This window comes from Lacerta agilis, chromosome 6, assembly GCF_009819535.1.
Source record: "Lacerta agilis isolate rLacAgi1 chromosome 6, rLacAgi1.pri, whole genome shotgun sequence".
NCBI lineage: Eukaryota > Metazoa > Chordata > Lepidosauria > Squamata > Lacertidae > Lacerta > Lacerta agilis.
The window spans coordinates 95,129,240-95,157,130 of record NC_046317.1 but is presented as its reverse complement, the minus strand read 5'-3'; the positions used below and the strand labels follow the sequence as shown (position 1 = coordinate 95,157,130).

Sequence of the window (27,891 nt, the reverse complement as noted above, 5' to 3'; positions counted from 1 at the left end):
TGTGGGTGCTGCGCCCAGCATGGGGCAGGCCCCATCCTCACATTGTCCTGATGCCTGACTCTTCTGGTCCTGGACAGCTGATCCTGGCAGGAGGGAGGGTGGTGGCTGGGACTGGGGCAGGCATGTGATCCTCACCCGCTGTCTTCCTGAGGATGCCGAGACTGCTGCCCCCCACGGACGGCTGACCCACAGCCTGTGGCTGTCCCCTCCCTCTGCAGAGGATGCCTACCTCCTCCTCCTCCTCCTTAGCTGCCAGGGCTCTGCGGTGATGGCTTCCCGAGACCCTTTCTGGATCCGACCGCTGCTGCTGCTGCTGCTGCTTCTGTGGTGCCTGGGCTGCTGCCCTGCAAGGGTCGTGTCCATGCACATGGAGCCTGGGGGCTCCGGCCCAGAAGAGTCCGGGGACGGTGGACTGCCGGGCAGTGGGCGCGTGAAGAGAGGCTGGGTCTGGAACCAGTTCTTCGTGGTGGAAGAATACACCGGCACGGAACCACTGTACGTGGGGAAGGTAAAGGCAGCTGGGTCGCGGGGGGTGGGGGGCAGGGGCCGCCTGCTCGGGAAACAGGGAGGGGCTCCTCACCTTCCCCAGGACCGGGAACATGGGGCTACATCGAATCATAAATGGGAGAGTGGGAAGGGACCCCAAGGGTCCTCTAGTCCAACCCCCTGCAAGGCAGGAATCTCAACTAGAAGATCCCCGACAGATAGCTCTCTGGCCTCTGCTTAAAAGTCTCCAAGGAAGGAGAGTCCGCCCCCCCCCCCCAGGAGATGAATCCACTGTCAAACAGCCAAATGCACATGGGGAGCATGGAACAGTTCGAAGGCTGCCTCTCTACCCCAAGGCCCAGATCCTCCTGCAGTGGGTCCTCTGAGCTGACCTGGAAAGTTGGCTGGGACATGCCTGAGCTCCGGCTGAGCACTAAGTTTGGATCGGTGCCTCCTCGCCTTGCCTCCCCTGGCAGGACGCTCTCTCCTGCCCCCCCCTTCCATGCTGCTGATGCCGCCGCCTTGCGATGCCGTTCCAGTTAATTCACGGCTCCCCTGGGGAGCGACTCGAAGCATCAGGCCTTGGCGAATTCCAGAGGTAGCCTAGCAACAGCCTCCTTTCCAAAATGAACTCTGGGAACCTAAAACTAACCCATTTTACAGCCCCTTTGCACGCTGCTTGCCACAGCGGCTGCCAGCGCCAAGGAAACGGCAAGCTGGCTGTGCAGAGAAGCAGCTTCTCCCTCGGAGGGAGCACCTGAGCCCTGGTGCCTCCTGGCCCTGTGGGCATCGCTGCTGGGCACTGCCCCTTGCCCCCTGCCCCTTGGCACGGCATCTCTGCCAGCGCCGCCTCCTGCTTCTCTGCCCTGCCTCTCCCTGTGCCTCCTGCCCACTCGCCTGCCCGCCCCTTGCCCAGACGTGCCAGTCAGGACCAATAACATTTTCATAAAATCTGGGTACTTGAGCTAATCCTTTTTCTGAAGTGTAATTTCCCCCGAGGTCCCTGTCAGTTTGATGTGGATTTTCGTTTTTTTTAAATAATAAAAAATAGAATTATGGGGTCAGCATGAGTTACAAACTTGTGCCTGTGGACAGATCTATTTTAGATAGAGGAGGGGATTAAAGGGGAAAAAACAGATTTAATTAAGTTGCTAATATTTAAAGGAAATTGATGAACTTGGGCTTTATGAGTTGGAGCAAACACCAGAAGCGCCTTCATTAAGGGCGAGTTCTTATTTGATTTCCTTTCTTCTGCCGTCCCAGAGTCGTTTTTTATTTGTGTATCTGTGCTTTCTGTTTAATCGTTTTAATAAGGAAAATGCACCTCTGCTCACATTTAATTTTGATTTAATTAGTAGGAGGTAATTAATGGCCTCGTAAAATCCCAGATTTCTGGCCCTTTAGGGCAAGGAAACAATTTCCCTTTTTAACAGACGGAGGAGATGAAAGGCTTTTGTCTGTTTTCCAAAACTCTCTTCAAGCTCCTTTCCCAGGGCTGTCTTCTGGATTTCTCTGCCCTTCCATTCAGTGCCCTTCCATCCACCTTCCTTCCCCGGATGCTGAGCTGGGCTTCTCCAGCTGCCCACAGGTGGACCTGGGAGCCAAAGGATTGGGGGTGGCAGTAGGGTCACACCTGCTCACCCCCCCAAATGGACACACTTCTCCCCTCCCCCCCCATTCTTCAGGTGGACCACCTGCTTTACTTTGGAGTGATTCTTTTAAAAAATCCCCTCCGTGGGTGTCTGCTGACATCCTTGTTAGCCCCCCCCCCCATGTGTGAAAAGGCTCCAACTAGGGAGGGGGAGGGGGAGGAGGAGGAGGAGGCTTCAGGGCTGACACAGCAGCTGACCCCCAGCTTCTTCCCAGAAGACAGATTCTTCCTGGGAAGCTCAAGGGGGGGGGCACCTGTGGCTCATAGCTGTGGCAAGTCCATTGCATGGTTGGCCCCGAGCTGACCTTGTAGAATCAACGCTTGCTTGGGCCTCTGCATTTATTTCCTCTGCAAACTGACCTGAAGAGCCCCCCCCTCTGTCACAAGCGGGGGGGGGGGCTCTGCTGGAAGCTCCAAGGGACCCCTTTTTGCAGGCTTGGGGAAGCGGCAGCAGAGAACTACTCTCTGCAGGGACGAAAGACAGGCGGTGGGAAGGTCACGGAGGTGGGAAGGCAGGGAGGTCTCCCCCCTGTGTGGCTGAGCTCCCTGCCTGCCTGATTTGAGTTCCTCTTCCCCACGCTCCTCGGCTGCCATCTTTGCCAGGCAACTGGGTGCAGGTTGCCGCCTGCCGTGGGTGTGGGTGTCTCTGAGGTTCTTCTGGGGATTCTCTCCAAAGGGTTTGGCCCCCAGGCTTGTTTCCCCTCCCCAGCGAGGTAAATAGAAACATAAACTGCCCCTAACAAGACAAATCTAACGAGGGCCTCGTAAAACGTGGCAGGGCTGCCATCCCTCCTGGCTGCCAGAGCCGCGCCTGTGTTTGGAGGTGGATTATGGAACTGCAGTTTGGAAGATTGAGTGGCCCATAAACATTTTCATATTTCATTAGCCAATTAATGGACGTCTCCCTTCTCTGGCAACTTTGCTGATTCTCAGCAAAAAAATGTTGGGGAGTAAATGAAGGCGTCTGGCGAGGCCTTTCCGGGGGCCCGGCCTGTTATGGATGGTCCCAATTAACGCCTCTGCCGTGCGCCACCGCGCTGGGCTCTGCCCGTCCAGTTACCGTTAATAGATTTCTCATAAGTGGCTGGATTGTAAAAACCTCATAACTCAGTTTAATGCCACCCATAAAATTATCTCCGGACATCTGGCCCAGATTCCAGGCACTCTGGGGCCGAGGGGAGATGCTGGGGACCCTTTCGCTCCCGGATGGCAGAGATCCCTTCCGCAGGACGGGTGGGAAGAGCTCTGAGCCAGTGACGGCAGGAGCCAAGACCTCCCCCAGCCTCCCCCCCCCAGCCTGGCTCCAGCTTCCCCAAAGGGCCGCAAGCTGAGCTGCCCCCCTGAATGTGGGTGTCCTCATCTACTGATCTCAACTGGAATATGGCAAGGGGCTCCGTGCCCTCTTGAAATTGGGCACTCGGCATTGTTCTTTGCCTACTCTGAAACTCTGGCACTGTGGCTCCAGGAGAAGGTAGGTCAGGTGTTCGGCATGCAGAAGGTTTTGGTTTTGATCCCGAACTGTCTCTTGCCTGGCTCTCCTGTGCTGCTCTTTTGCTCTTTGGAGAATTAGTTGCTTTTAGTGGTTTTTATTTAAAGAATTTAATTGTGCATGGCGCTTCAAAAAATGTCATATTTTTTCAACCCTGCCCTGGGGCTGTTTGCTGAAAGGCAGGTACAAAAAAGGGACAAGTGATTCATCCCTGTTTGTCTGCTTGTTTGATCTTAGGTAGCAGGTATGGAGGAGGAGGAGGAGGAGGGGGGTGTTTTTTGCCTGAGACGCTGGAGAGTGTTGGAAGATTCGGGAGGGATAAAAGAAGAGAGCCTAGTTAAAACTGTGGCACTTGCTCCCACAGGAGGCAGGGATGGCCACCGACTTGGAAGGGGGGAGGAGGAGGACTGTGGGTGGCTCCTGGCCAGGATGGCTTGGCTCTGCCTTCGTAGTCGAGGCAGCAGCCCTGCTTCTGAATCCCAGTCGCTGGAAACCACAGGAAGGGAGAGTTGCTCTGGGGCTCGGATCCTGCTTGCAGGTTTCCAAACTGTTCAGCTATTGTGAGAACAAGATGCTGGGCTAGATGACCCATTGGCCTGATCCAGAAGGCTCTTCTCATGTTCTTAGCAGAGCTGCTGCCGGCCAGTGCAGGCAAAACTGGACAGGAGAGCAGCTTTGTGGAGCAAGTCCCCAAGCGTGGAATCTCTGTTCCTCCGGCAGGCAGAGCCCCCTCACTGCTGCCCCCTGAGTAAGGTGGCCCTCCTTTCTAGGCCACAGTGACCATGTTGGAAGGGGGGGCACCTGAGCATCTCCGCTTTCCCCACAATGCGCATGGATCTGCTCCTCATTCCTTTTCACTCCTGCCTCTTCAGCGGCTCCTCGCCAAGGAAAAGGCCCCCTCACCACTTTCCCTGGGACCCCTCAGCCTTTGCGGAGAACCTCTGAGGTGGCCTTTATGGAAACCCAGCCCAGGGCGTGGGGTCCCGGCGATCACCGCGCTCAAGCCGAGGGCCAAAAGAGATTCCGGCAGGGAGCAAAGTCCGACAAGCTTGTTCAGCTTCTGAGCTCATTAGGAGTCCTATAAAGCAGCCGGGAAAAGGCCTGGAGGCAGAGGGGACCCCCAGATAATTCAGCAATCTGGACCCCAAACCTGTGTTTGAGGTGGAGTGGGGAGAGGCTCCTGCTGCTTACTTTCCTTTTTAAAGTAATTTTTTAAATTTGATTTTCAAAAAGAAAGAAAGAAAAGAAATAGAAAGAACAGAAAAGAAAAAAGAATTACATCGAAATATCATACACTTTCACGTATCGAGATTACTTTGAATCTCCTGACTTCTCCCCATCCCATCCCTGGGTCCTCTTAATTCTGTTTTCATCTGCATATCAATACTTTCCCAAATTTTTCATCTTCCTAAATTATCTGTAGTTTCTATTACATTACAAGTGTATTTAGAATCCTGTTGATGTTTTGACCTGTTTGCAACAAATTTGTATATACAGTGGTACCTCGACTTACGAATTACTCTACATATGAATTTTTCGACTTACGAATGAAAAAAGTGCCCGCACGCCTACAAATTTTTCGACATCCGAAGGACACCCGTTGGCGGTTTTAGATGCAGTTTACTCGACTTATGAATTTTTCTGAATTTTTCGTTTCCAATGCATTCCTATGGGGAAATTACTTTTTTCGACTTACAAATTTTTCAACCTACGAATGTGCATTCGGAACAGATTAAATTTGTAAGTCGAGGTACCACTGTACATTATAAACATTTCCCATTCATTTTTAAATTTCTTGTCTTCTTCATTCCTGAGCTTCCCAGTTAATTTTGCCATTTTGGCATTGTCCATCCACTTGATTTGCCATTCTTCTCTGGTCGGGGCTGTCTCTCCCTTCCATCTCTGGGCTAGCAACTTCGGAGCGGCCGTTGTAGCGTACATGAGCAGTTTCTTCTGATCTTTTGGAATCTTGGTACCTATAATTCCTAGTAAAAAAGCTTCTTTTTAAAAAACAAAGGTTAATTTTTTAATTCCATTATAATTCCACCACATATGGCATAAGGTACCTGCTAGTTACTTTCCAAGCCCCCTCCCTCCAAAAGATGGGCTTGAGGTGGGGTTTCCAGCAGTGGCTCTGGGCAAGCCTGGGGGGCTCCTCTTTCCTTGTTGGCAGGATCCTGCCCACTGCCCAGGGCCTTCCAGCAGAATCAGATCCTGGTCCCCAGAGCCGCCTCCCCAGGCACTGCTCTGGGGTTGGCCAGGAAGCTCCCGGCTGCTTATTGGTGGCACTCCTGCCCCCCCTTCCTCCAAGTTGCCCAAGGTGGCATACATGACTTCCTGCCCTTTGGCCGCCCAACAACCCTGTGAGGTGGGAGAGGCCAAGAGGTTGTGTGAATTTGATGGCTGAGCGGGGATTCGAACCCTGGCCTTTCCCAAGCTCTAGTCTGACACTCTGGGCCATGCTGGCTCTCAGTCAAAGAAGAGAGGCAGAGTTATTCCAGCAATTTCTCATTTGATGAAGGTGGCGATGGAGTCAAATGGGTCACATTCAGCTGTTCCCCCTTGCTGCCCCCTAGATGCCAGCCCTACATATGTCTGGAGCCATGGGCCTGGCCATCGCTGGGAAATTGCCATATTATACCAAGGCAGGCCACTGAGTCCATCTATCTCCATATTGGCTGCACTGACTGGCAGCAATGGCAACCAGGAACTCAGGTCTCTCCCAGCCCTCCTTGGAGATGCTCACGGGCGGAGGGATGGGTGCAACCTGGCTCCTAGAAAAGGGCCTTTGCTGCTGAGCTATGCTATTTGCCCTAAAAGTAAAGGAAGCTGCTAGTCCTCATGGTTCTAAGTTTAGAATAGGAACACGAGAGGCTGCCCTACATTGGCTGGCAGCAGTAACACTCCAGGGTTTCCGGCAGGGGATGCCTGGAGATGCTGCCGATGGGGACTGACCCCAGGGGCACCTGCTCTGCTTCCCCCCCCCCGGAGCCCCGAGAGCCCCTCCCTGCTTGACCCTCCCAGCACCAACCTCCCGGTCTCGGGTTCCCTGCAGATCCACTCTGACTCGGACGAGGGCGACGGCTCCATCAAGTACACCATCTCCGGGGAGGGGGCCGGCACCATCTTCCTGATTGATGAGCTGACGGGCGACATTCACGCCACCGAGCGCCTGGACCGCGAGCAGAAGACCTTCTACACGCTGCGTGCCCAGGCCAGGGACCGCCAAACGGACCGGCTGCTGGAGCCCGAGTCGGAGTTCGTCATCAAGGTACAGGACATCAACGACAGCGAGCCCCGCTTCCTGGGGGGGCCCTACATCGGGAGTGTGGCCGAGCTCTCCCCCATCGGTGAGTCCCTGTGCACGCCACCCCAACCCCCCACCCAACTGCCCCCACCCCAGTGTCCCTGCGGAGCAGGCCGGGGACTCAGCGCTTTCCAAATGTCTGGCCTTCTGTGCGGTGCCCCCCCTCCTCCGGGGGTCCAGCACCCTTGGGGCCTCCTGGGCACCCTCTGCTTGTGAAAGGCCCTTGGGGGTTTCCTTTGCCTTCTCCATGCTGCCCCCTCTGGGGCTTTTTTGCCCTATTTCCTTCACACCCCCCCGCTCCATCTGCAGCTCCTGGCTCCAGGCCATGCAGGGGACGTCCTTTCCACTGCCTGGAAAACACACCTTTCTATTGGGGTGGGGGCTGAGGATTTGTCAGAATCTTAGAACTGTAGAGTCGGAAGGGACCTCATGGGTCATCTAGTCCAACCCCCTGCAATGCAGGAGCCTGCATCTGAAAAGCACCCCTGTTGTCCAGCAGTTTCCCCTAACATTTAGTGGGAAGTTCCTCTCTTGCCATTTGAACTTGCCGCACCAGCCTTTGCCAACCTGGCGCCCTGCTAAGTGGTGTTGGGCTTCAACTCACAAGGTTGGGCCATTTGAGCAAAACCTTTGGGGGCCCGGCGAGACATGAGATTTTGTTGCATGGGCATCCCTTGCGTTGCAAGGCGGTTTAGAGGTCAAATAGCTGTGGGGTGAGGGGGTGAGACCTACTCTGGATCGGGGCACTGTGTCGGGGTGGGTGGGGGGGCTCTTTAACCCTTTCTGCCTCCCAGTATCCCAACTGGAAGCAACCTTATGCACGGCTACCTGGGCTCTTTGCTACCTGGTCAGGTTCAAGCCCCTCAGAAACTGGGGCGCTAGATCCTCCGTGGACCCTCCAGCCCCTTTCATCCCAAAGAGAGGAGTCGCTCTTTGTGGCTCAGAGGCACAGATCGTGTCCACCATGACGCAGTCCGTACTATGTGCCCAATTCTGCGCACTCCCTTCCTTTTTTATAACTTTAAAAAATTATTTTTTTCAACAAAGATAATGAAAATAAAAAACAAGCAACAAGACAAATTGATACACAAAAGCCATATCAAATCCATAAAATAGAATTCTCTGAATCCCATGACTTCCCTCCTCCACCTCCCCTGGTTCCTTAATTTTCTTTTTCAACTGCATATCATTTCAACTCCAAATTATTTTTCTACCTCAAATTTCTTATACTGTTTCTAAAATTACAAGTGTACTTAAAAAATCCTGCCAATGTAATAACAATGTAATAACAATACTTTTGTAAATACATAATAAACATTTCCCCTTCCGATGGAGGTCAGACAGCACCCTCTCTCCCAGCTGAACTTCCAGAATCCATTTTTCTTTTGCTCCCATTGGCTTTTATACAGAATCCAGATTTTATTGTTTTAACTCGTCTTCGGTTCCATTGTATCAAGCCTCCCGCCCACCACTTAGAGGCCCCTGGGATTAAGTGGCACCTGAATGGCTGAAGTGAATAACTAAATAAATTTGTGATGGGGGTGGGGGTGGGGGGAGGGAAAAGTGGTAGAACCTCTCTGCCGCGGTGGGGAATCGAAATGCGGCAAAGCGTTTTGCAGCATCCCTTGGGCTTTGGGGGTGAAATGGTGCTGGGGCTCAGCTGAGATCAGCCCCAGAATCTGTCTCCTTGGAACTTAAATGGAATATGGAATCTGTAAATGAAGATGTGGTCCTTGAGCATGTGCAGGCTGCCTGCCTTGCCCCTCAGTCCGCACAGCCTGTCTTCCCCACCGTCCTTGGCTTAAGGAGCTGAGCTGCAGAGGGAAGCTGGGGGGGGGCAGGGTTGAGCCCTGGCACTAATTTCTGGAGAGGGGGCTATGAGCCCCCTTTGCTGTCCCTGGGTGGGTGAGACAGAGAAGGCAGGCCATGCTTTGGGGAGGAAAAGAGCTGCTTGGTCCTGGGGGGGGGGATATTAGCGGAGGCTCTGATTATTTGAAAATCGCTCACAATTATGGGGTGCCTGATCACGAGCTGATGGAAACAAGGCATATCAAAGGCGGCGGCGCCTGTGCCAAATTGCAGATCACAGGCAGGAAGAGACGCTCTTTCCCTACATGAAAGGAGGCGATTCCTGCAAATTAAAAGGCTGAGAAGTTAAAAGGAGAGCGAAGGGTTTGTAGCGGCAGCTACGTGCCTTGGTGGCACAATGGGCGTCTTGGGAGGCTTGCGTGCGGACGCGAGACACGTTTCGTGGCGGAGGAGCCCCAGGCTCTTGTCAGAAGCGCTCAGACCTTCCTCCTCCTCCTCCTCCTCCTCCTCCTCCTCCTCCTCCTCCTCCGCTGCGGAGGCAGAAGCCAGAGGCATCTTCTGGGATCTCTGAGCAGGGAACGGGCAGGGGGGGGGGCGGGAAAGCAGGGTGACTGGCACCCGTCTCCAGGGCGCCTCCTTCGCACCCGGGTCGCATATCTTGTTCTTTCCTCTCCCCACAACCTTTTGGGCCAGGCTCCAGGTGTCCTGGGGGCACAGAGAACGGCTTTCGACCTGCCACCTTCCACATGCCCCTTGTCCTGCCACTGCTGCTTAAGACAGCGTGGCTCAGAGGTTTGAGTATCAGACTAGGGCCTGGGGGAGACCCAGGTTCGAATCCCGACTCAACCCTGGGTGGCCTTGGGGGCTGTCATTGCCTTCTCTCGGCCTAACCTACCTCACAGGGATGCTGTGGGGATAAAATGCGCGGGGGGGCGGGGGGGGCGGAGATAGCGATATGCGCTGTTTTGAGCTCCTTGGAGGAAAAAGCAGGGTATGAATGTGCCCAATCTCTGGGGGCCAGGATTTCCGGAGGGGCTGCCAGTGCCACCTCGCCCCCCCATCCCTCCCACCAGGAGGAGTTTGGCTGCAAAGGAAGGAGGCCTGGGCAGCGGAGGGCGAGGTGGGGGCCGTGGCTGAAACCTCTTGGCTGGGATTGTGAGCTCACGCTGTGGGTCCTGAGCTGGGGGTGGGGGGTCCTTCGCAGCATCTTTTGATCTGGGGCTCAGCTTCCCTCTGCCCTCCTTGCTGAGTTGCCACCCCCCCCCCCCGTCCCCCTCTCTGCTTCTTGGGCAGCAGCAAGCTTCATTCGCCAGCTTAGAGAGGCGATTTGGTGGCTGGGGGTCAAGACTCGCCCTGATTATCATTGCAGAGGGAATTGGTTAATCTCCTGCAGGGAGGGGGCGGGCTGCCTATTTCCCTCCCTCCTTTTCTAGAGCTGGTTTGCTTGGTTGGCCTATGCTGGTGGGGGGGGAGGGTGCTGCCATCAGTCCCAGGACCTTCTGCTGGGGCTCCAGCACAAGCCCAGCCAAGGGGGACAGATGGGTTTGTGGGGAGTGCCAAGCTCTGCCAGCATGGACCCCCCCTTTCCTGAAGAGAGTGTTGGCATTGCAGGCTCCTTCTGGCCACAGGTGTTCCCTAGGACTCTGGATCTATAATAATAATAATAATAATAATAATAATAATAATAATAATAATAACAATAATAATTTATTATTTATACCCCACCCATCTGGCTGGGCTTCCCCAGCCACTCTGGGTGGCTCCCAACAGAATATTAAAAACACAATCAAACATCAAACATTAAAAGCTTCCCTAAACAGGGCTGCTTTCAGATGTCTTCTAAACGTCAGATAGTTGTTTATTTCCTTGACATCTGAAGGGAGGGGGTTCCACAGGGAGGGTGCCACCACTGAGAAGGCCCTCTGCCTGGTTCCCTGTAACCTCACTTCTTGCAGGGAGGGAACCACCAGAAGACCCTCAGAGCTGGACCTCTGTGTCTGGGTTGAACGATGGGGGGGGGGGGGCTGGAGACGCTCCTTCAGGTATATTGGGCCAAGGCCATTTAGGGCTTTCAAGGTCAGCACCAACACTTTGAATTGTGCTCAGAAACGTCCTGTGAGCCAATGTAGGTCTTTCAAGTCTTGGCGGCCGCTCCCAGTCACCAGTCTAGCTGCCGCATTCTGGATTAGTTGTAGTTTCTGGGTCACCTTCAAAGGTAGCCCCACATAGAGCGCATTGCAGTAGTCCAAGCGGGAGATAACCAGAGCATGTTATCTAGCTGGGCATGTGTGTTCCTGCTTGGCGCGCTTTCTCTCTCTCCCTCTCCCCTTCTTGGAGGTTGGTCCTGCCATCTCCTGCCATTGAAGTGGCAGAACATCTGCTCTCCATTCAGAAAGTCCTTGTCCTAAGAGCAGCCTGCTGGATCAGGCCCAAGGCCCATCTAGCTCAGCCTCTTGTCTCTGCAGTGCCCAGCCGGACGGTCCCAAGGGAGACCTGCAAGCAGGATTCAAACACAGAGCAACCCTTGCTCCTCCTCTGAAAGGTCCTGCTGGAGGAGTGTGGGGAGGGGGAGAATTATTTGCCTCCGGTGCTCCTCACTGTAGGAAGCATTGGGTGGAGGCGCCTGCCTTGTTTGTGGAAGGACAAAGACAAAATTCTCATCTGGACTGCTGTAATATGTTGAGCCTGGGGCTGCCCCTGGAGACAGCTTGGAAACGTCCAACAGGATTGCTTGTTTGCTCGGTGGAGATGGTAGCTGGGTCCACAGAACCCCAGATCTCAGCAGCATTTATTGTTATTGAATGCCACACGCCGGACTTTGTGACCCCTAAAGCTCTCCAGGGCTGGTTGTGGTTCTGCTACCTGTGATGAGGTTGTCTCCTGGGAGGCACGGAGCCTTTTCAGTAGGGGCTCCCGGACTTTGCTGCGCCTTCCCTAATGAGGAGCATCAGAAACCTCCCTTCTGCCTGGCCAGATTGTCGTTCCCTCCAGGGCTCCCGACAGAGTCTCGTCTGCGTCCTTCCGCCTGCTGCTTGTGCCTCTAACTGGAGATGCTTCCAAGGAGGGAGCCTGGGTCCCCCTGGGCCAGTCTTGCCACGACCGGAGTGTCTTGTCAGCCTCTGCTGGGAGCTTTTCTTTCCCAATAAGCCCTGTATGGAGACGGAGTCGGTTGGTCCCTGTTAACCTGCGGCTGCCTTAATCTTGTGCGTTTCCCAGCCGTGTTATTTGATGAAAGTCTTTATGTGTGTGTCTTGTTGCCTTGTTTGCATTCTGCATTTTTGCCTTGCTATAAGCTGCTTTGAGGGGCCTTTGGGCCAAAAAGAAGAATAAAATCTGAATAGACAAGCAAACAAACAGGAGGCAAATTAACAAGCGACTTGCAGGGTCCAGATGGCACCCACCTGTGGGCTCTTGCCACTGAAAGTGGCCTCCCACCCCACGGCGGGAAGAGAGCCACCACAACGCTGTTTCTCCAAAAGGGCTGCAAGCAAGCCAGGAGGAGGGAGCCAAGGTCTGTCACAGGCAAATGGCGGAGGAAGTCTCGCTGCCCGGGGCAGAGCACGTCCTGCCTCATTGACCACTCTCTGAGCAGCAAGCAGGTGGATTGGAAAGAACTGGCAGGCGTCGTCTGCTTGCCAGGCCTGTCAGAAGCGTCCGCCAGAGTTCCTCACGAAGGACCTTCGCAGGACTGGCCGTTGCATGGAGCAGGAAGCGGAGAGAGAGTCAGAGCTCCCAGGCCATGGTGGGAGGGGGCATTATTAGGGGACGGGACTAAAAACAGAAAGCGGGGCACCATGCCTGTGCCGTACTCTGGATACTTCTGCGTGGTTAAACTATGGAACTCCCTCCCACAGGAGGCAGGGACAGCATCCAACCTGGACAGTTTCAAAAGGGGATTTGACAAATTGATGGAGGAGGAGAGGGCTATTGATGGCTCCTGGGCAGGATAGTTCTGCTTCTGTCTCCACAGCCAGAGGCGGCCGTGCTTCTAAATCCCAGTTGCTAGAAACCGCAGGAGGGGAGAGTTGCTCTTGTGCTCGGATCCTGCTTGCTGGTTTCTCACGGACCATGAGAACAGGAGGCTGGACTAGGTGGGACATTGGCCCGAACCAGCAGAGTTCTCCTTATATTCTGACAGGGTTCTGTCTCCTGCATCTCAAGAAGGGCGTTGTTTTATCTGGTGATATATTTAAATGCTCATTGGCTGCTCTTCTGTCATGCCTCGCAGAGCGGCATGCAAAATGCCATAAAAATGCCAGATCTACAGCAGCACATTCATAAAAGCTGAGCGGAAAAGCCTTTCCCTCTCTAAAGGGTTTCACCTGATGCTGGAAAGAGAGTCTTACTGACGTGGTGCTAGCATGCTCTTCTTCAAAGCATTTTTATCCCACTCTTCAGCTGCAAAGGCCCCCAGGTGAATTGCAGGAAAATGAGTGCAGCAGGGGCCACCACAAGAAAGTCCTTGCTCCTGAGATCCCGCCTTGCCTGACTTCAGTGGGGAAGGAGGGATGGGGAGACGCAGAGCCCCACTGTCTTCCTGGCCAGGCAGCTTCTCATGAGCACCCTGCTGTCTCCTCAGCCCAGATCAACTTGCGACTCCTCCTCATGGCTTCATCTTGATTTTTAATGGCAGAGGGGACAAGATGGTGCTTTGCAGCAGCCTGCCAGGGTGCCAGGAGAGGGCTGCCCAGTGCTGCCCCGTAGTTCGTAGTGGAGCCACTGTGACTCCTTAAAGTCTCACAGGACCTTCTGGAGGATCCCGTGATCCTCTGCATTGAGCTGCTGAGAGATCGAGTGGAAGCAACAGGGTCACCCCCTGCCTGGAGAAGACATCGGTCAGGGCAACCCAGGCTGCTGCCGTCCCAGTTGCACCTTGATGGAAAGGGGTGCGTGGAGGGAGGAGGGTCCCCAGAGTAGTGGGATGGGGGGCATTTTGTCTCCAAGCCCTGTTGCTCTTCCCCCCATACCGTGAGATGCTGGCTAGGCTTTGCTTTTTGTGGGGTGGGGTGCCTGCCTTGGGCCTTGTCTTGTTCCTGCAAATCCCCCTGATTGATTTAGATAAAAGCAGGAGAGAAACTCTCTATTAGTGAACAGCAAACACAGGAGAGAACGCTTCGAGTCAACCAAATCCTTCGCAAGCACCAGCTAAACCGTCTCTGGGGGACGTGAGTCAGACCACAGGCAGCACAGAGCCAGGCAAAGTCGGGGATAAAAAAGCCGCCGTCGGGGGAAGCAGCAACAGTTGCCTCCCCCCCCCCCCGGCATTGCTGTATGTTGCCTAGGCTGGCAGGGTCCTGGCAGGAGGGGGGGGGCTCTTGCAGCTCAGGCTGGTTTGAGTGTGAAGCAAGGGCAACTGCAGAGGGGGAACTGGCACTGGTCCACGAATTTGGAGGTTGGGCTTCAAGCAAGAAAGGGAAGGCTTCCGGATCCTGGCCCCACTGGGACATCTCCTGGCTTCCCTTTGCACTTGGGGGGGAGAGGACACATCCTGCCTGGTGAATAGGCATGGCATTTTGGTCCTCCGGTTTGCCTACAGAGCGGCTCAGGAAGTCCTCAGAGAATCACAGAATAGTAGAGGGACCCTCAAGGGCCATCTAGTCCAGCCCCCTGCCATGCTGGAATCTCAGGGAGCATCCCTGGCAGATGAGCACCCAACCTCTGCTGAAGAACCTCCCAGGAAGGAGAGCCCACCGCCTTCTAAGGGAGGGATGAGACCCCCCCCCCACTGGACCTTCTCTAGCCATGATTTTGTCAGCCGGCTTCCGAAGGCGTCCGAGTAACACTCTCCTGTCCATTCACCACTTGGAAGAGCTCCGCCGGACAGCTGCTTGCGAACACAGCGGTGCCAGAGAAGTTAAAAGACTCTCTCAAGGCAAATCTGGGAAAAATGTAGTATAAACAACAACTGGGAGACACTGGCCTGTGATCGCTCCAACTGGAGAACAGCCTTTACCAAAGGGGTCGTGGGCTTTGAAGACACTTGAACTCAGGACGCAAGAGGAAGGCAAATCCACACTGTGATCAACTCCCACTGTGTCCCCACTGTGGAAAGACGTGTAGATCCAGAATTGGCCTCCATAGTCACTTACAGACTCATTGTTAAAACTGTGTTTATGGAAGACAATCTTACTCGGCTACGGGGGATCTCAGAAGAAGAAGAAGAAGATGACGAAGAAGAAGAAGAAGACGATAACGAAGAAGAAGACGACGAAGAAGACGAAGAAAAAGACGACGAAGGAGACGACGAAGAAGAAGAAGATGAAGAAGAAGAAGAAGATGACGACGAAGAAGAAGAAGCCGAAGAAGAAGAAGAAGAAGAAGCCAGAGAGGTGAGCTCCATTCGCCACATGGCAGGTGTGGTGGTGCATCTGGCTCAGCCTGGGAGGGGAGGGGGGGGTCCTTCCTCTGGCCTCCAGCACTTGCGTCTGTGCATTTTCCTTCTGCATTTATGCACATGCATTTCATTTATGACATTTCTGATTCTTATAACCCGAAGGGGGTGGACTCTCCTTTCTCGGAGGTTTCCAAGCAGAGGTCTGAGAGCCATCCGTCAGGGATGCCACAGCTGGGGGCTGGACTAGATGACCCCCGGGTTCCCTTCCAACTCTGCAATTCTATGATTCTTGCTCACTTGGCCGCATGGGGGGTTTGGGAGAGCCTTGCCTGGGGATGGGGGTGCCCTTTTGGGTTCAGCCCAGTCGGACCCTTCCTTGCTGCTCCTTCCCCACCCCCAGCGCATGCCCCCTTTCAGAAAGGAGAGAGAGAGGGAGACCAATTTGCTCCGACTTGTTAAGTTTTATTGCTTTGGGGGCCCTCCTGGTGTGCGCTGGAGAGGAGGTTGGGGGGGGGAGACCCTCTCTTTATCCACTTTACGTGCCTAATTATCTCTCTTGTTTGGGGGGGGGCTGGGCTTCTGCAGCTCATTGCCAATGCTGAGGATTTGTTTGCTTGCGAGTCTTGCGAGAGCACACCCCCCCCCAGCAAAGGCAGAGGCTGGGATTTCAGGGAGGAAGGAGAGAGCAGCTGCCTCCTGCTTCGTGCTGCGAGATCGGGAGGCGCAACGCTGACGGAAAGTCAAGCAGCCGAGTCTCACTTCCAAGGAGAAGGAGGGGAACCATCAACAGAGCACAACACCCCCCCCCCAGATTAAAACCTGTCTTTCAAAAACCAAGGACAGGTGTGGGGCAGGTGCCCCCTGTGACCGGGAGGGAGGGAGGCCAGAGAAGCTGGAGGCAAAGATAGGCACAGCCCCCCCCCCGGACTGATTGCAAGCAGGAAGGTGGGTTGGGGGGGCTGGCTGAGAGAGCCTCCCCTTTCGCCCCCGGAAACCAGCCTGCAATGCCCAGGCCTGGGCGAACAGGAAAGTCTTCCTTCCCTGGCACCAAAAGGACCAGCAAACTCTTTCCAACCCCTCTATCAATGGTATTTAGCGCCTTACAAATTGAATTTAATATATAAATTAGGATCAGATAAATGTTGCCAAAGTGGATTAAATAAAACAGATTACATACATATCTTCTGGAATGGGTCTCAAATAGAAATATTCTGAAAATCTGTTCAGGCTAATAATCTCTGATATGATAGGAGGATATCCTATATAGCCTTGGAACCTCAAGGATTTCTGCTTGGTTATCTAAAAGATGTCGTACTGGAAAATGATCAAGAAATAGCGTTCAACCTTAAAACTGCTTCTAAGATTATAATAGCTAAAAATGAGAGGGAAAGCATATTTCCTACGATACCGGAATGGACTGAGAAAATGTGGTTGAGTGTCACTACGATCAAGCTAACCTATTATAAACCAGCCTAACAGGTTAACAGAAAAATGTACTTCTTGTAATGTTTTAGAACAGCAGGTTCAATACTGTAGCACAATTTCTTTATGCTTTATATTTCATTTATTTCATTTTGTTAATAATAATAATAATAATAGTTGTTGTTGTTGTTGTTGTTATATTTTAAAAGAGTACCAAGGTGGCCCCAGGTCAAGGGCACCAACTCATGGGGACCGAGCTCTCTAGCCCCACAATATTTTTGGGAGGGACCCCGTGGGCCCCAATGTCCCAAAAAATCAGGTGGCGGAGGAGGCCAAGTGCAGAGGTGCCTTTCTGCCCTTTGTTGGGGAGGGGGAGCAGTATTCCCGCACAATTTTGGGTCCCTGTCTCTTTGCGGCCATTCTGGGTTAAGCCACGCCCCCACGGCAGCCATTTTGTGACTGGCGCCCACAGCCCTTTCTCCTCCTTTGCAAAGGGGTCCACCGGGGGAGCTGGGGGCTCTGCACAAGGCTGCCCCCTGTGGTGAACGGTGGAGCCGCGAGTGGCCAAAGGACACCTCCTCCTCGCGCCCCCCTTGCCCTACATTGAGATGCCCCTTGGAGGCCGTGGGACATCTCCCGCTGACCAGAGGGGCTTCTCAGGTGGGAAGGGACGGGGCGGCGACCCCTTTTCTGTACACCCGGTTGTGGAATTGTCCCCCCAAGGGGTGAGAGCAGCCCCTCCCCCTCCCCGGTGCCTGGGGGGGCAGTTGAGATGTTCTGTGTCTCCCCGAATCTTTTGCTCCTTTTCCTCCTTGACCCGGTTTGCAAGTGGAGTCCATTGTGGTGGTTTCTGAGTGGTGTGACAGGCAGCCTAGAGGTGGCTGGGGGGGGGGAAATCTGGCATGAAGGGGGTGGATTCAACATGGTAATAGGAAGAGACCTCTGGCTTCCAGCCCCCAGCGTCAAGGACTGACTGACCCATTGGCATTGAGGCAGGACTGGGGGTGGGCTTAGCATGGCGTGGGGAGAGAAGGGCCAGCCCCCCCCCCCGCTGTCCGTTCAGACCTCCTCCTCGTTTATTTATCACATTTCTCTAATGCCTTTTCCTCCATGGAGCTCAAGCTGGCATACATGGCTCCCCCCACACCCACCTTTCATCTTCACAACAGCCCTGTGAGGTAGGTTAAGCTGACAGGCCACCCAGGGAGATCCTCACAACCGTGTGGGGATCTGGACCCTGCCCGCCCAAGTCACTGTGCTGCCGTTACCCCACAAAGGAGCCACGCGATGCTCCGACCATTATGCTGCACTGCCTTCCAAAGCAGTCTTGGCGCTCGCACAGAGTTGTGGGGCCTCTGGAGCTCCCTCCAGTTTTCCAGCCTCAAATCCCCCCCCCGCAGTGTATTTAGGCAACAGTTGGCAGGGGCCCTTTGGCATTTAATAGTGCCTGGTTTTACGGCCGGTGCCATCTGTATCTTGTTTTCCTGCGTGGCGTTTTTATTCCGTTTTAAACGGTTATGATCTTGCCGTTTTAAAGCTCTGCTGGCCACCTCAAGAGGCTTTCTGACTGACAGGTGAGATGGGGGGCAGATCCTTCCCTGAAGGGCTGGGCCCACCTGAGCAATCCCTACCTGGCGGGGGCCCTGCCCACCTGCCCTCCCTGCTTACCTGGATGGGCAATGCCAGCTGGGGAGGCCTCTTTGCCTTCTCTCCCCCCCCCCATTTTCCTTGTCAGTCTCTGGGCCATCAGCGGCCTTCCAGCCCCCTCCCCAACACCCCGCTCCTGCTCCTCACGTTCAGGGGTCCCACTTTGGTCAAATTGAACATGATGTCAAATTAGACCCATTGCAGGGACAGTCAGAGTGAAGCCCCCGGTTTAATGAGGCAGCGTTGAAAATCAATAACTTAATTGCAGCTGTTTGATGGACTTTTATCCAATTTGCACTCTCTGCTCCCCCCCTCCTACGTGTTGTGCATGAGGACCCTGGGCTCTGTCTGGGGATGGAGGAGAGCATGCTGGGCTGGGGAGAGAACCCCCCACCCCCACCCCAACCCTATGGGCCCTGCCTTACCACCCCTAGGTGGCCTTGCACAGATCTCCCGCCCAGGACAGGGGGAGGCTGTGTGCCTGCCTTGGTGGGGTAGGGACTGCAGAAGTCGGGGGTCAGGGCTGCTGCTCACGTGGGGCTCTTTCTGTCCTCCCCCCCAAGGGACGTCGGTGATGCAGGTGATGGCGTCCGATGCTGATGACCCCACCTACGGAAGCAGCGCCCGGGTGGTCTACAGCGTCCTCGAGGGCGAGCAACACTTCACGGTCGACAGCAGGACGGGTGAGTGCCAGGCAGAGGTGCTGGGGGCACTCGGGGGGGGGGGCAGTGAGAGGGGTGGGAGGGGGAGCTGGCTGTGCACAGGCGGCGGGCTTTGACCTCCAACTACCACCCCCTGGCTCTTCTGAAGCAGAAGCTATCCCTCTGAGAATCAGGGAGGCAGCCAGATAGCCTAGCAAATTGGGTGCTGGGCTTGTGGGGGGGAGGCAAGGTAACCTTGGGGGGGGTAACATTGGGTCTGTCCTGCATGGGGGGGGGCAGCTGCAAGGAAGATAACCCAAGAACACCAGCCTGGTAGAGGCATCTTTGGGGTTCTGCTGCAGCAGCTCTCCCTCGCATAGTTAAATGGTGGAACTGCCTGCCACAGGAGGCAATGATGCCCCCCCCACAGTTGGATTGCTTTAAGAGAGGATAGGACCAATTCATGGACAAGAGGCTTGTCAATGGCCCACCTTATGCTTCTGAATCCCTGGGGCTGGAAACCACAGATGGAGAGAGTTGCTGCATGAGGGTTTTCCACCCCCCCTCCTCCTCTGTGCCCACCTGCGTGGTTGCCAGGCAATCTCCCTGGGAGAGAGGGAGTGGCTGGCATTAGGAGACCGGCCGTGGGCATCTGCACCCAGCGGGGAGTCCGGAAATGTCAGGCTGGGCCGGCTGGGCCCACCTTGGAGGAGGGGCACTGACCCTTCCCGGGCGCAGGGGGGGGGCCCTGGCACTGAAGGGGCACAAAAGCTCCCCCCTGCCAGGCTCTCCAACAGGGGCTTTGTTAGCACCGGGCCTTTGATTAAAGGCAACACTTTAAATTAAGGATTGCTTTATAAATGCTCTATTAATATTTGATGGGCGAGCAGTGGAATCCGCTCCATCCTTTAATAACTTCTAATAAAGGCCTGCTGTAAAAGGGACCTGCCATAAATCCCCAGCAGATGATCCCGTGACGGCCTGTTAGGATGGAGGGGGGAATGAGGAGGGGGCCTCGCTCGCCTCCCTGGGCCTGGGGGGAGGAGGAGACTCCGAAAGGGGGCCGCTGGGCCCCATGGCAGTCGCTGGGAGGTCAGGCACCCCCCTGGGTGCTGCTGGCGGTACCTGCAGTGAGGAGCAGCCAACAGGGCCTGGGCTGACGGTCCCGGAAGCCAGCTTAGGATCCCCGCAGGGGCGGGCCAGGGGTCTGCCATCATCCTGGCAACCCAGAAACAGCCAGCCAGGCTTCCTTGGGGCGGCTGTGGAGCTCGAGTGTTTCTCCATTCATCCATCCCCCTTTGCTTCTTTCCATCCTCAAGTTGAGTGGTGAGTTTCAATGCGCGGCGATGCGTCAGATTCACAGGCCGGCCCACTCAGGCTATTCCTGGGCAAGCAGCTGCCTCTGCCCACTCCCCTCCCTCAAAGCCCCCTCTTGCCAAAGTAGCTACGGTGCCTCCCAAAGGTCCCGGGGATCCTGTGGAGGAGGCCGGTTCTCTGCTTGGAAACGGGAGCCATGCTTTTTCTCCGGCTGCCACAGGAGTCCAGCCTCAGAGTTCTTCTTTCCAACACGGCAACCTCGGTCTGCATTTGGGCAGGAGATGCCTCCCTCCCTGGCCTGCCTGCCTGCAGGAGGCGCTGTGGAGGGCGGGGGCAGGTGCTGCAGGAATTACCTGCGTGAGACATGGAGACCCGCTCCTTCCTCTCCTCCCTCACCTGGGCGTCCTCGCCGCTCCTAACTTGGGCTGGCCCAGAGGAGGGTGCGTCTCCCTTGGCTGCCTGGTCTCTCCACCCCTGGCCTGCTGGCATCCCGCAAAAGCCCTTGGCAAGTCAGGCAGCTTCTGCACCCGCTTCTCTGCCCCCTCATTGAGCGTGGCATCGAGCCCTCCTACAAGGCTGCCAACTTGCGCTGGCTTGGGTGGCGTGGGAGCTGAAAGAGCCGTCGGGGAGAGGTTTGTCTTGCTGAGGGCAGAGGCCACGGAAGCCCCCCCCCTCCGGCCGGGTCCCGTCATGCACCTGGCAAGCTGCTCCGCGTGGCAATTCCTTCCTGTGCTCGGAGCATCAGGTTTAATTGCCCAGATCAGCAGCTTAACTTGCAGAGCCATCGTGATCATTAATGCTGTAAAAGGGGCCATAAAATCTGGCACCTTCATTTTTCGTAATATACGATAATGGAGAGCCGTTTGCTTTTCCTTTTTGACTTTGACCTGCTTTCTCCCCTGCCTTGCTCATGTGAGGAGGCCCAGGTGGGGAGCAGTCCTGCTGGCTGGGCTGTCGCACGCGGGTGCAAGGCTTGGCAGGACGATGCGTGTCTTTGCATGAGCACAGCTGGAGCAGAGAGGGAAAGGAAGAGCTGAGGGCCTCCTGCCCAACCTTCTCCGAAAGGAAGGCCTGCAGGATCAGGCCAATGGGCCGTCTAGCCCAGCATCCTGTTCTCACTGTGGCCAAATGCCCGTAGGAATCCAGATAGACTTCCTCTGGACCTGGAGGTTCCATAAGAGAATATGAGGAGCCTGGCTGCTGGATCAGGCCAAAGGGGGACCATCTCGTCCAGCCTTCTGTACTCACAGTGGCCAACCAGGTGCCCCACTGGAAAACCCGTAAGCAGGATCAGACCCCACAGCCCTCTCCCCTCCTGCGGTTTCCAGCAACTGGCATTCTCAAGCATTTCAGCCTCCAACCATGGAGGGCAGAGCAGAACCACCCTGCCTTTGATAGCTTCTTTCTCCTTCATGAATTTATCTCCTCCTCTTTCAAAGCCATCCAAGCTGGTGGCCCTCATGGCCTCCTGTAGCAGGGAGTTCCATAGGTTAACTCTGCTCTGTCCTTCCTTTGGTCTACCCTGAATCTCCCAGCATTCAGCTTTGTTGGCACTGCCCAGCAAACCCTGCCTGGCCAGGTCTTAGCACTGGGCCTCCCCACTCTCAGTGCTGCTTCTGGGCAGAGGGAGGACCTGGCCTGGTGCCACAGGGTGTCTCCTCCTTGGCGCAAGGCTGAAGCAGCTGGGCTTGTCCACTTCTGCAGGAGGAGGCGTACGAGTCTGGCCAAGGGCACTGCCAGCACCTTCCGCCCCAGGGGCTCTTGCCCAGAAGGGCTCCCAAGTGGGCAAGGCCTTTGAACCCAGGGCGAGTTGCCTGCTTGCCTGCCGCCTCCTTGGGAAATTAGGGTGCATTTGCGGACATAAAGTGGAGATTAATCTTTAACAACCAGAGGGATTTGGGATTTGTCTTCGTTTTGTGCCGTCTTAGGCGGAGTCCCCAGGCCCCATCTGTGAGGGGGGAGAGGGGACCCCTGGGCCGAGAATCTGGCTCTGCAGAGGCCGGCAGGTGGGGCCGCCGCTCCTGCAGGAATTGGCATGCAGGGCAATCGGGTTCCCCTGCCAGGGACCACCCAGTGAGGCTTTGAGGAACAGAGAATCCTAGAACATAGAGTTGGACGGGACCCCCAAGAGTCATCTAGTCCAACCCCCTGCAATGCAGGAATGAACTGAACCAGGATGAGGCCGCTTGAACTTAATGCTGGCTGCCTTGACTGGCCATGGGTGGCATTCAGGCCACGGGGATTCAGAAGCGTTGCTGCGTCTGACTCTGGAGGCCGAGCAGAACCTTCCTAGCTGCGTGAAGCAGGACTTTCTGTTGTCTGTCTCAGGTTTGGGGGCAAATTCAGCCCCTGTGAGGCTCCTGGCAAGGCAGGTTGAAAGAAGCAGCAGCCCAGCAGTTTGCAGTTGTCCCCCCTCCCCCGATTTCCACAACCCTTGTGCGTGAGAGATGGGCAGGCACGGAGCCAAAGGCGGGGAGGCGGAATCACTCGTGCGAGGGGAGAAGTTATTTAAAAGAGAGGCGATCGGGTGTTGGGGGGGGGGGCTGTGGAGATAATGAAAGCCAGCAGACACAGCTGCGCCCCCCCCCAATTCCCTGGGTTTCCTCTGACTCTTCATGGCCTCGTAATGAGCCCAGGGTGTGTCATAGAATTGTAGAGGGCACCCCCAGGGTCATCTAGTCCAACCCCCTGCAATGCGAGGAGTGGCTGCTTGCGGGCAGAGATACCCACCGAGGGGAGAAGCTGCGCTTGTTAGAGTTCTCCCTTAGACGGCACCAGCAGAGAGGCAGGAGGTCTGCATATTCTGGGATGGATCTGACCCCTGGCCTCTTTCTCCTTCCATGGGGATGTCGTGGGAGGCGGGTCCAGCTCTTCCTGGAACTGCATGCATAATTATGGGATGGAGTCCGACTGGTGGAAGGGTTTTTCCCCGGGACTGATGAGCCGGTGACAGAGCAGGGTCCCTGCCAGCATCCCAGCGTCCCCCTCATTCTGCCCTGGTGCTGAGGCCTCGCTGGAGGGCCCTGGGCTCCCCTCCTGCTGGGAGGATGATGAGCTTCTGTCTCCGCCGAGCCCCCCCCCCCCCCGGTGACATCCCTCTCATCACAGCGCTGCTGACAAGAATCGTTTTCATTATAAAACGCTTCAGACCCTTTAATTAACGGAGCTGTTTCCATTCCAATGAGACGCCGCCTGGCTCTGGAGCTGCAGCAACTTGCAGGAGCCAGATGCCACCCCCTTCTGAACAGGAGAGGACAGGGAGAGGTGCAGGATCAGGCCAGTGACCCATCGAGTCCACAGGATCCAAGTGAAAAACTCCCTCCCCTCTGGTGGTTTCTGGCAACTGATATTTCTGCCTCCACCAGTGGAGAAAGAGCAAGGCCATTCCATTTATCATCATCATCATCATCATCATCATCATTAGAATTAAAATGTCTATACCTCCCATCATCCAAAGACCACAGGGAGGTTTACAATATAAAAACACAAAAGTACATACCAAACAGAAGCAATGCCCCCCGCCCCCTGGTTGTAAAGGCCATAGATTGTTTCATAAGCCAAAGGCCTGGGAGATGAGGAATGTTTCTGCCTGGCGCCTAAAGCGATGTGGAGAAAGCGTCAGGCCAGCCCCCCTGGGGAGACACCACAAAAGAGGCCCGTTCTTGTGTTGCCACTTTACACACCCCTCTCGGAGGAGACACACAAGGAAGGGCCTCAGATGATGATCTCAGGGTCCGTGTTGGCTCATATCCTGCGCCGATTAAGGCTTTATAGGTCAAGAGCAGCACTCTGATGAATTGGGCCCAGAAACTAACTGGTAGCCAGTGTGCTTGGACCAGGATCGGTGTAATATGCTCAAACCGTCTTGCTCCGGTGAGCAACCTGGCTGCTGAATTCTGCACCAGCTGGAGCTTCTGAATTGTCTTCAGGGGCAGCTCTGTGTATAACACATTGCAGTAATCCATCCTCGAGGTTAGCAGAGCAGAGACAGCAGCAGTTAAGACTTTCCCTGTAGGAGCTCAGCTGGGACACCAGGCGAAGCTGACGGAAGGTCCTCTGTGCCGCTGAGGCCACCTGAGCCTCAAGCGACAGTAACAGATCCAGAAGGACCTGCTCCTTCAGAGGAAGGGTAACCCCATCAAGAGCAGGTGACCTCCCACCCACCTGGTCTAGGGAATCCCCCACTAACAGGGCCTCCGCCTGATCTGGGTTGAGCTTCAGTCTTTCGGCTCTCATCCTGTCCATTACCAAGGCAAGACACTGGTCCAGCACTCCCACTGCCTCACCTGCAGATGTCAAGGAGAAAGAGAGCTGAGTCTCACCAGCATGTTGCTCACAGCGGACTCTAAAATTCTGGATGACCCCACTCAGAGGTTTCACATAGATGCTAAACAGCCCGAGGGATAATATAGACTCTGAGGAACCCCACATGGAAGGCTCCATGCGGCCAAAGGGCACTCCCCTCCGGAAATGTCCAGCCAAGTGGGACCAGAACCACCGCCAAGTGGTGCCACCCACTCATCTCAGACAGTCGCTCCAGAAGGAGACCCAGGTTGATGGTATCGAAAGCAGCAGAGAGGGCAGGAAGAATTAACAAGGACAGTTTTCCCCATCTCTCTTCCGACAGAGGTCGTCACACAGGGCAACCCAAGCAGTTTCTGTGCCAAAACCGGGCCAAAAGCCCCCTTGAAATGGATCTAGAAAATCAGTTTCCTCCAAGATCTGGTCTGCAAACACCCACTAAAGAACCTTGCCCAAGAAGGAGAGATTTGCAACGGACCAGTAGTTAGATTTTCCGAATGCAGGGAGGGTTTCAAGCAGGCAGGGAGCACCCCTTCTCCCAAGAAGGCATTCCTCGCCATCACGGCCCAGCCAGTTGTCCCTCCCAGCTGGTTTTTATCGGGGTCTAGAGCGCAAGGGGTCTCCCTGAGCAGTCCAAGCCCCTTGTCGCATCCTTGAGGCTTACCGTAGACTGTGCTCTGGACACTCCTTGAGATGCATCTGCTGTAACAGCGGAGCCAGGATCCTGGTGGGTGCAAGTGGCTTTCTCCTCAAGATGCTTTACAAACAAGTCACGTCGAACTGCCGTCGGTTCTGCTGCCTCCTTTGGGCCAGACTGTCAAGCGCCCTGCGTGCACGACCCGGGAAAGCTCTGCCAGATGGCACAATAAGGATGCAGTGGAGACAGCAAAGTACACCATCCCTGTTGGCAGCCATCCCTGCCTCCCGGGGCAGGGAGTTCCATAGCTTAACTCTGCCTTGCGTGAAGAAGGACTTACTTGTAGATGTCCAGCATCTTCCAACTTTCCGCTTCTTTGGATGTCCTGCACCCCAAGGGCTCTGCCACCCCACATGCCAGCTCTGACCAGGAGGAACCAGCTCCCTCGGCCTTGGCCTGGCCCTCTTCCCAGCTCTTTCTCGCTCCCCCCGTCCCAGGATGGCAGTGCCCCCACCACTGTCCCTGGTTCCCCAGCAGGGCGGCACCATTTCTCCAGGGAGGCAGACAAGTGCAGGAGTCCCTGCCGGTTTGGGGGGGGGGTGCCATCTGGCAGCCCTTTGCCTGCAGGAGCTCTCTTCCCATGCTCAGAGGCACACAACTGCTGTGCCTTCACAGGGGCCAGGGATGAAGAAGGCCTGGGACTCCCTGCATGTGGGAAGGCTTGGAGAGGAATGTAAGGAGCTGCTGCTTCACATGGAGCCAAAGCCTTGGTCTGTCTAGCTCAGTGTTGTCTGCCCTGACTGGCAGCAGCGGCTGACAGAGATTGAACCTGAGACGACCTGCATGCAAGCCATCTGGCCATCATCTCTCTCTGAGCCCCCTCTGCTTTTCTTTGCAAGCTCGGCTCTGGCAGGATGGGCAGTGAGGGGGGAGAGAGAGCTTTTTGCTGGACTTTGCAACGTTTTGCATTGAGCAAGCAGCGTCTCACCCCCCCCCCACTTCTCTTCCTCTTTCTGGTGGCAGGGAGGGCAGCCAGAGCTTTTGGGGTGAGGCGGAGGTAATTGCAGGGCACGGCGGCTGACAGCTGTCAGCCAGAGAGAGAGGCCAGGAACGGCTTTGGGTCCAGCCAGCAGTGATGCCTCCTGACAATCAGCCCATCAGCGGCGGGATAATGAGCAGAGCCTTCGGGGCTGGCAAGCGTCTCCTGGGAGGCAGCAGCGGGGCAGGGGGGGGCCCGCGCAGGCCTGGCCTCTCCAGCACTCTGGCCCCCACGGCTGCACCCCCAAACCAGCCCCAGGGAAGCATTGAGCAACCACCATGCTCCCTGCCCCAAATGCAAGGACTCTGGAGAGACGCTCACAGGAAGGACGTTTCCCTGACAGCACAGTGACCTCGTGTGACCCACCGCCTTGGTCTGCAGCTCTCCCCCATGCTAGAAGAATCATGGGAGGCTCATCGAGTCCAACCCCCTGCCATGCTGGCAAAATCACATCTCCCCACTCAGAGACCATCTACCTCTGATCTTCCCCAGGACCCACAGCCTGGCTCCCCCAGTGGCAATCGGGAAACAGGTGGCTCTTGAAACTGGGGGAGGCTGCTGGGGGCCAGGGGAGTCCTCTTTGGCGCCATGTTACCAGGAGGGCCCCCTTGCATCCTGCCCTTTGTCCCTGGGTCGCATAGAATCACAGAATTGTAGATTTGGAAGGGACCCAAGGGTCATCTAATCCACCCCTGCAATGCAGCGTAGGAGGTGCGGGCAATTGCACAAAGAGAAGTAAAAGGGGTGGGTGGCCGCAGGAGTCGGGACCTGGGCTGCCAAATGGTTGGCGGGGGAGCCTGGTGCCTGGTGGGTGACGGGGATGCCATCCTGGTCCAACTGCCTTTGAGCAGCTGAGCAAAAACTGGCACCCGCTCCCCCCTCCCCTGTTAACAGCTGTCTTTCCTGCAGCTGGCCGGTTGCCAGCCCGGCTCCCCTGGGTGCCCAGCCAGCTCCTTGCCATGGATGGGGGCGGAGGGTGGCATCTCTGCCCCTCCCCACCCGGTCCCTGCTTTCCCCCAAACTCTCCCAGCTCCTCCAGGGCAGCGGGCAGCTATTTATAGCGACTTCAGCAGAGTTCATCAGAGAAGATCTTTATTTTGATCTGACGAGTTAACAAGCAGCTGGTGCTTCTCTGAGCTGGTGAAACAAACAGGCAGCAAAAGTCCTTGGATCTCGCCCAGCGCCAGGCGCAGCCTCATCCTGCCCCCCTGCAGCAGCTGCAGCCAAGAGATGCTGGGGTGGAGGGGAGGCTGTGGCTTCAAGGGAGGGGAGGGATTCCCCCTACAGCTGTCCCCCCCCCCGCCGCCCGCACTGCTGCTTCCCAATTAAGGGGACTTCCAGACGGGAGCTTAATATGGCAAGCGAGTCTTTGAGATCCCGCAAATGGTTCACTGGCAACATGCGACACATGAGTTTTCCAACTTGTTGGATTTCCCCCTGAAAAGGGAAAATTGGCATCAAATGATGGCAAAATACAGGCTGTCATTTTGGTGCTCGTGATGCGGTCATGTGGAGGGGTGAGAAAGGCCTCTGCCTAAGGGGGCCAGGATCAGGGCCTGCCTGGGGGTACCCTCTGTGGCTATCCAGGTGGTGGCTGCCCCACAGGGGACATTCCCTGCCCCCAAAGGTCTCCCTGGTGCATATCCTGCCTCCTTATGCCCCACAATCCCTGGGCGCCACCTCTCCCTTGCTCTGGGCTGTGGGGCAGCCAGCTGGTTCCAAATACCAGTTGCTGGAGACTACGGGGGGGGGAGCGCTGGGCTTGTGCTCATATCCACTTTGGGATCCCTCCTTGGCACAGTTTGCAGGG

The 27,891-nt window shown here is 55.7% G+C and overlaps 1 protein-coding gene across 1 annotated transcript in view; it reads left to right on the top strand.

Moving 5' to 3' along the window:
- The first annotated feature begins 253 nt into the window (after positions 1-253).
- Positions 254-27,891, top strand: part of CDH22 (cadherin 22) — a 55,855-nt gene continuing 28,217 nt past the window's right edge. The window contains exons 1-3 of the mRNA XM_033153935.1: positions 254-508; positions 6,682-6,976; positions 18,709-18,828. Coding sequence (XP_033009826.1) covers positions 269-508; positions 6,682-6,976; positions 18,709-18,828 — 655 coding nt within the window. The 5' untranslated portion in view covers positions 254-268. The remainder of the gene's footprint in view (positions 509-6,681; positions 6,977-18,708; positions 18,829-27,891) is intronic.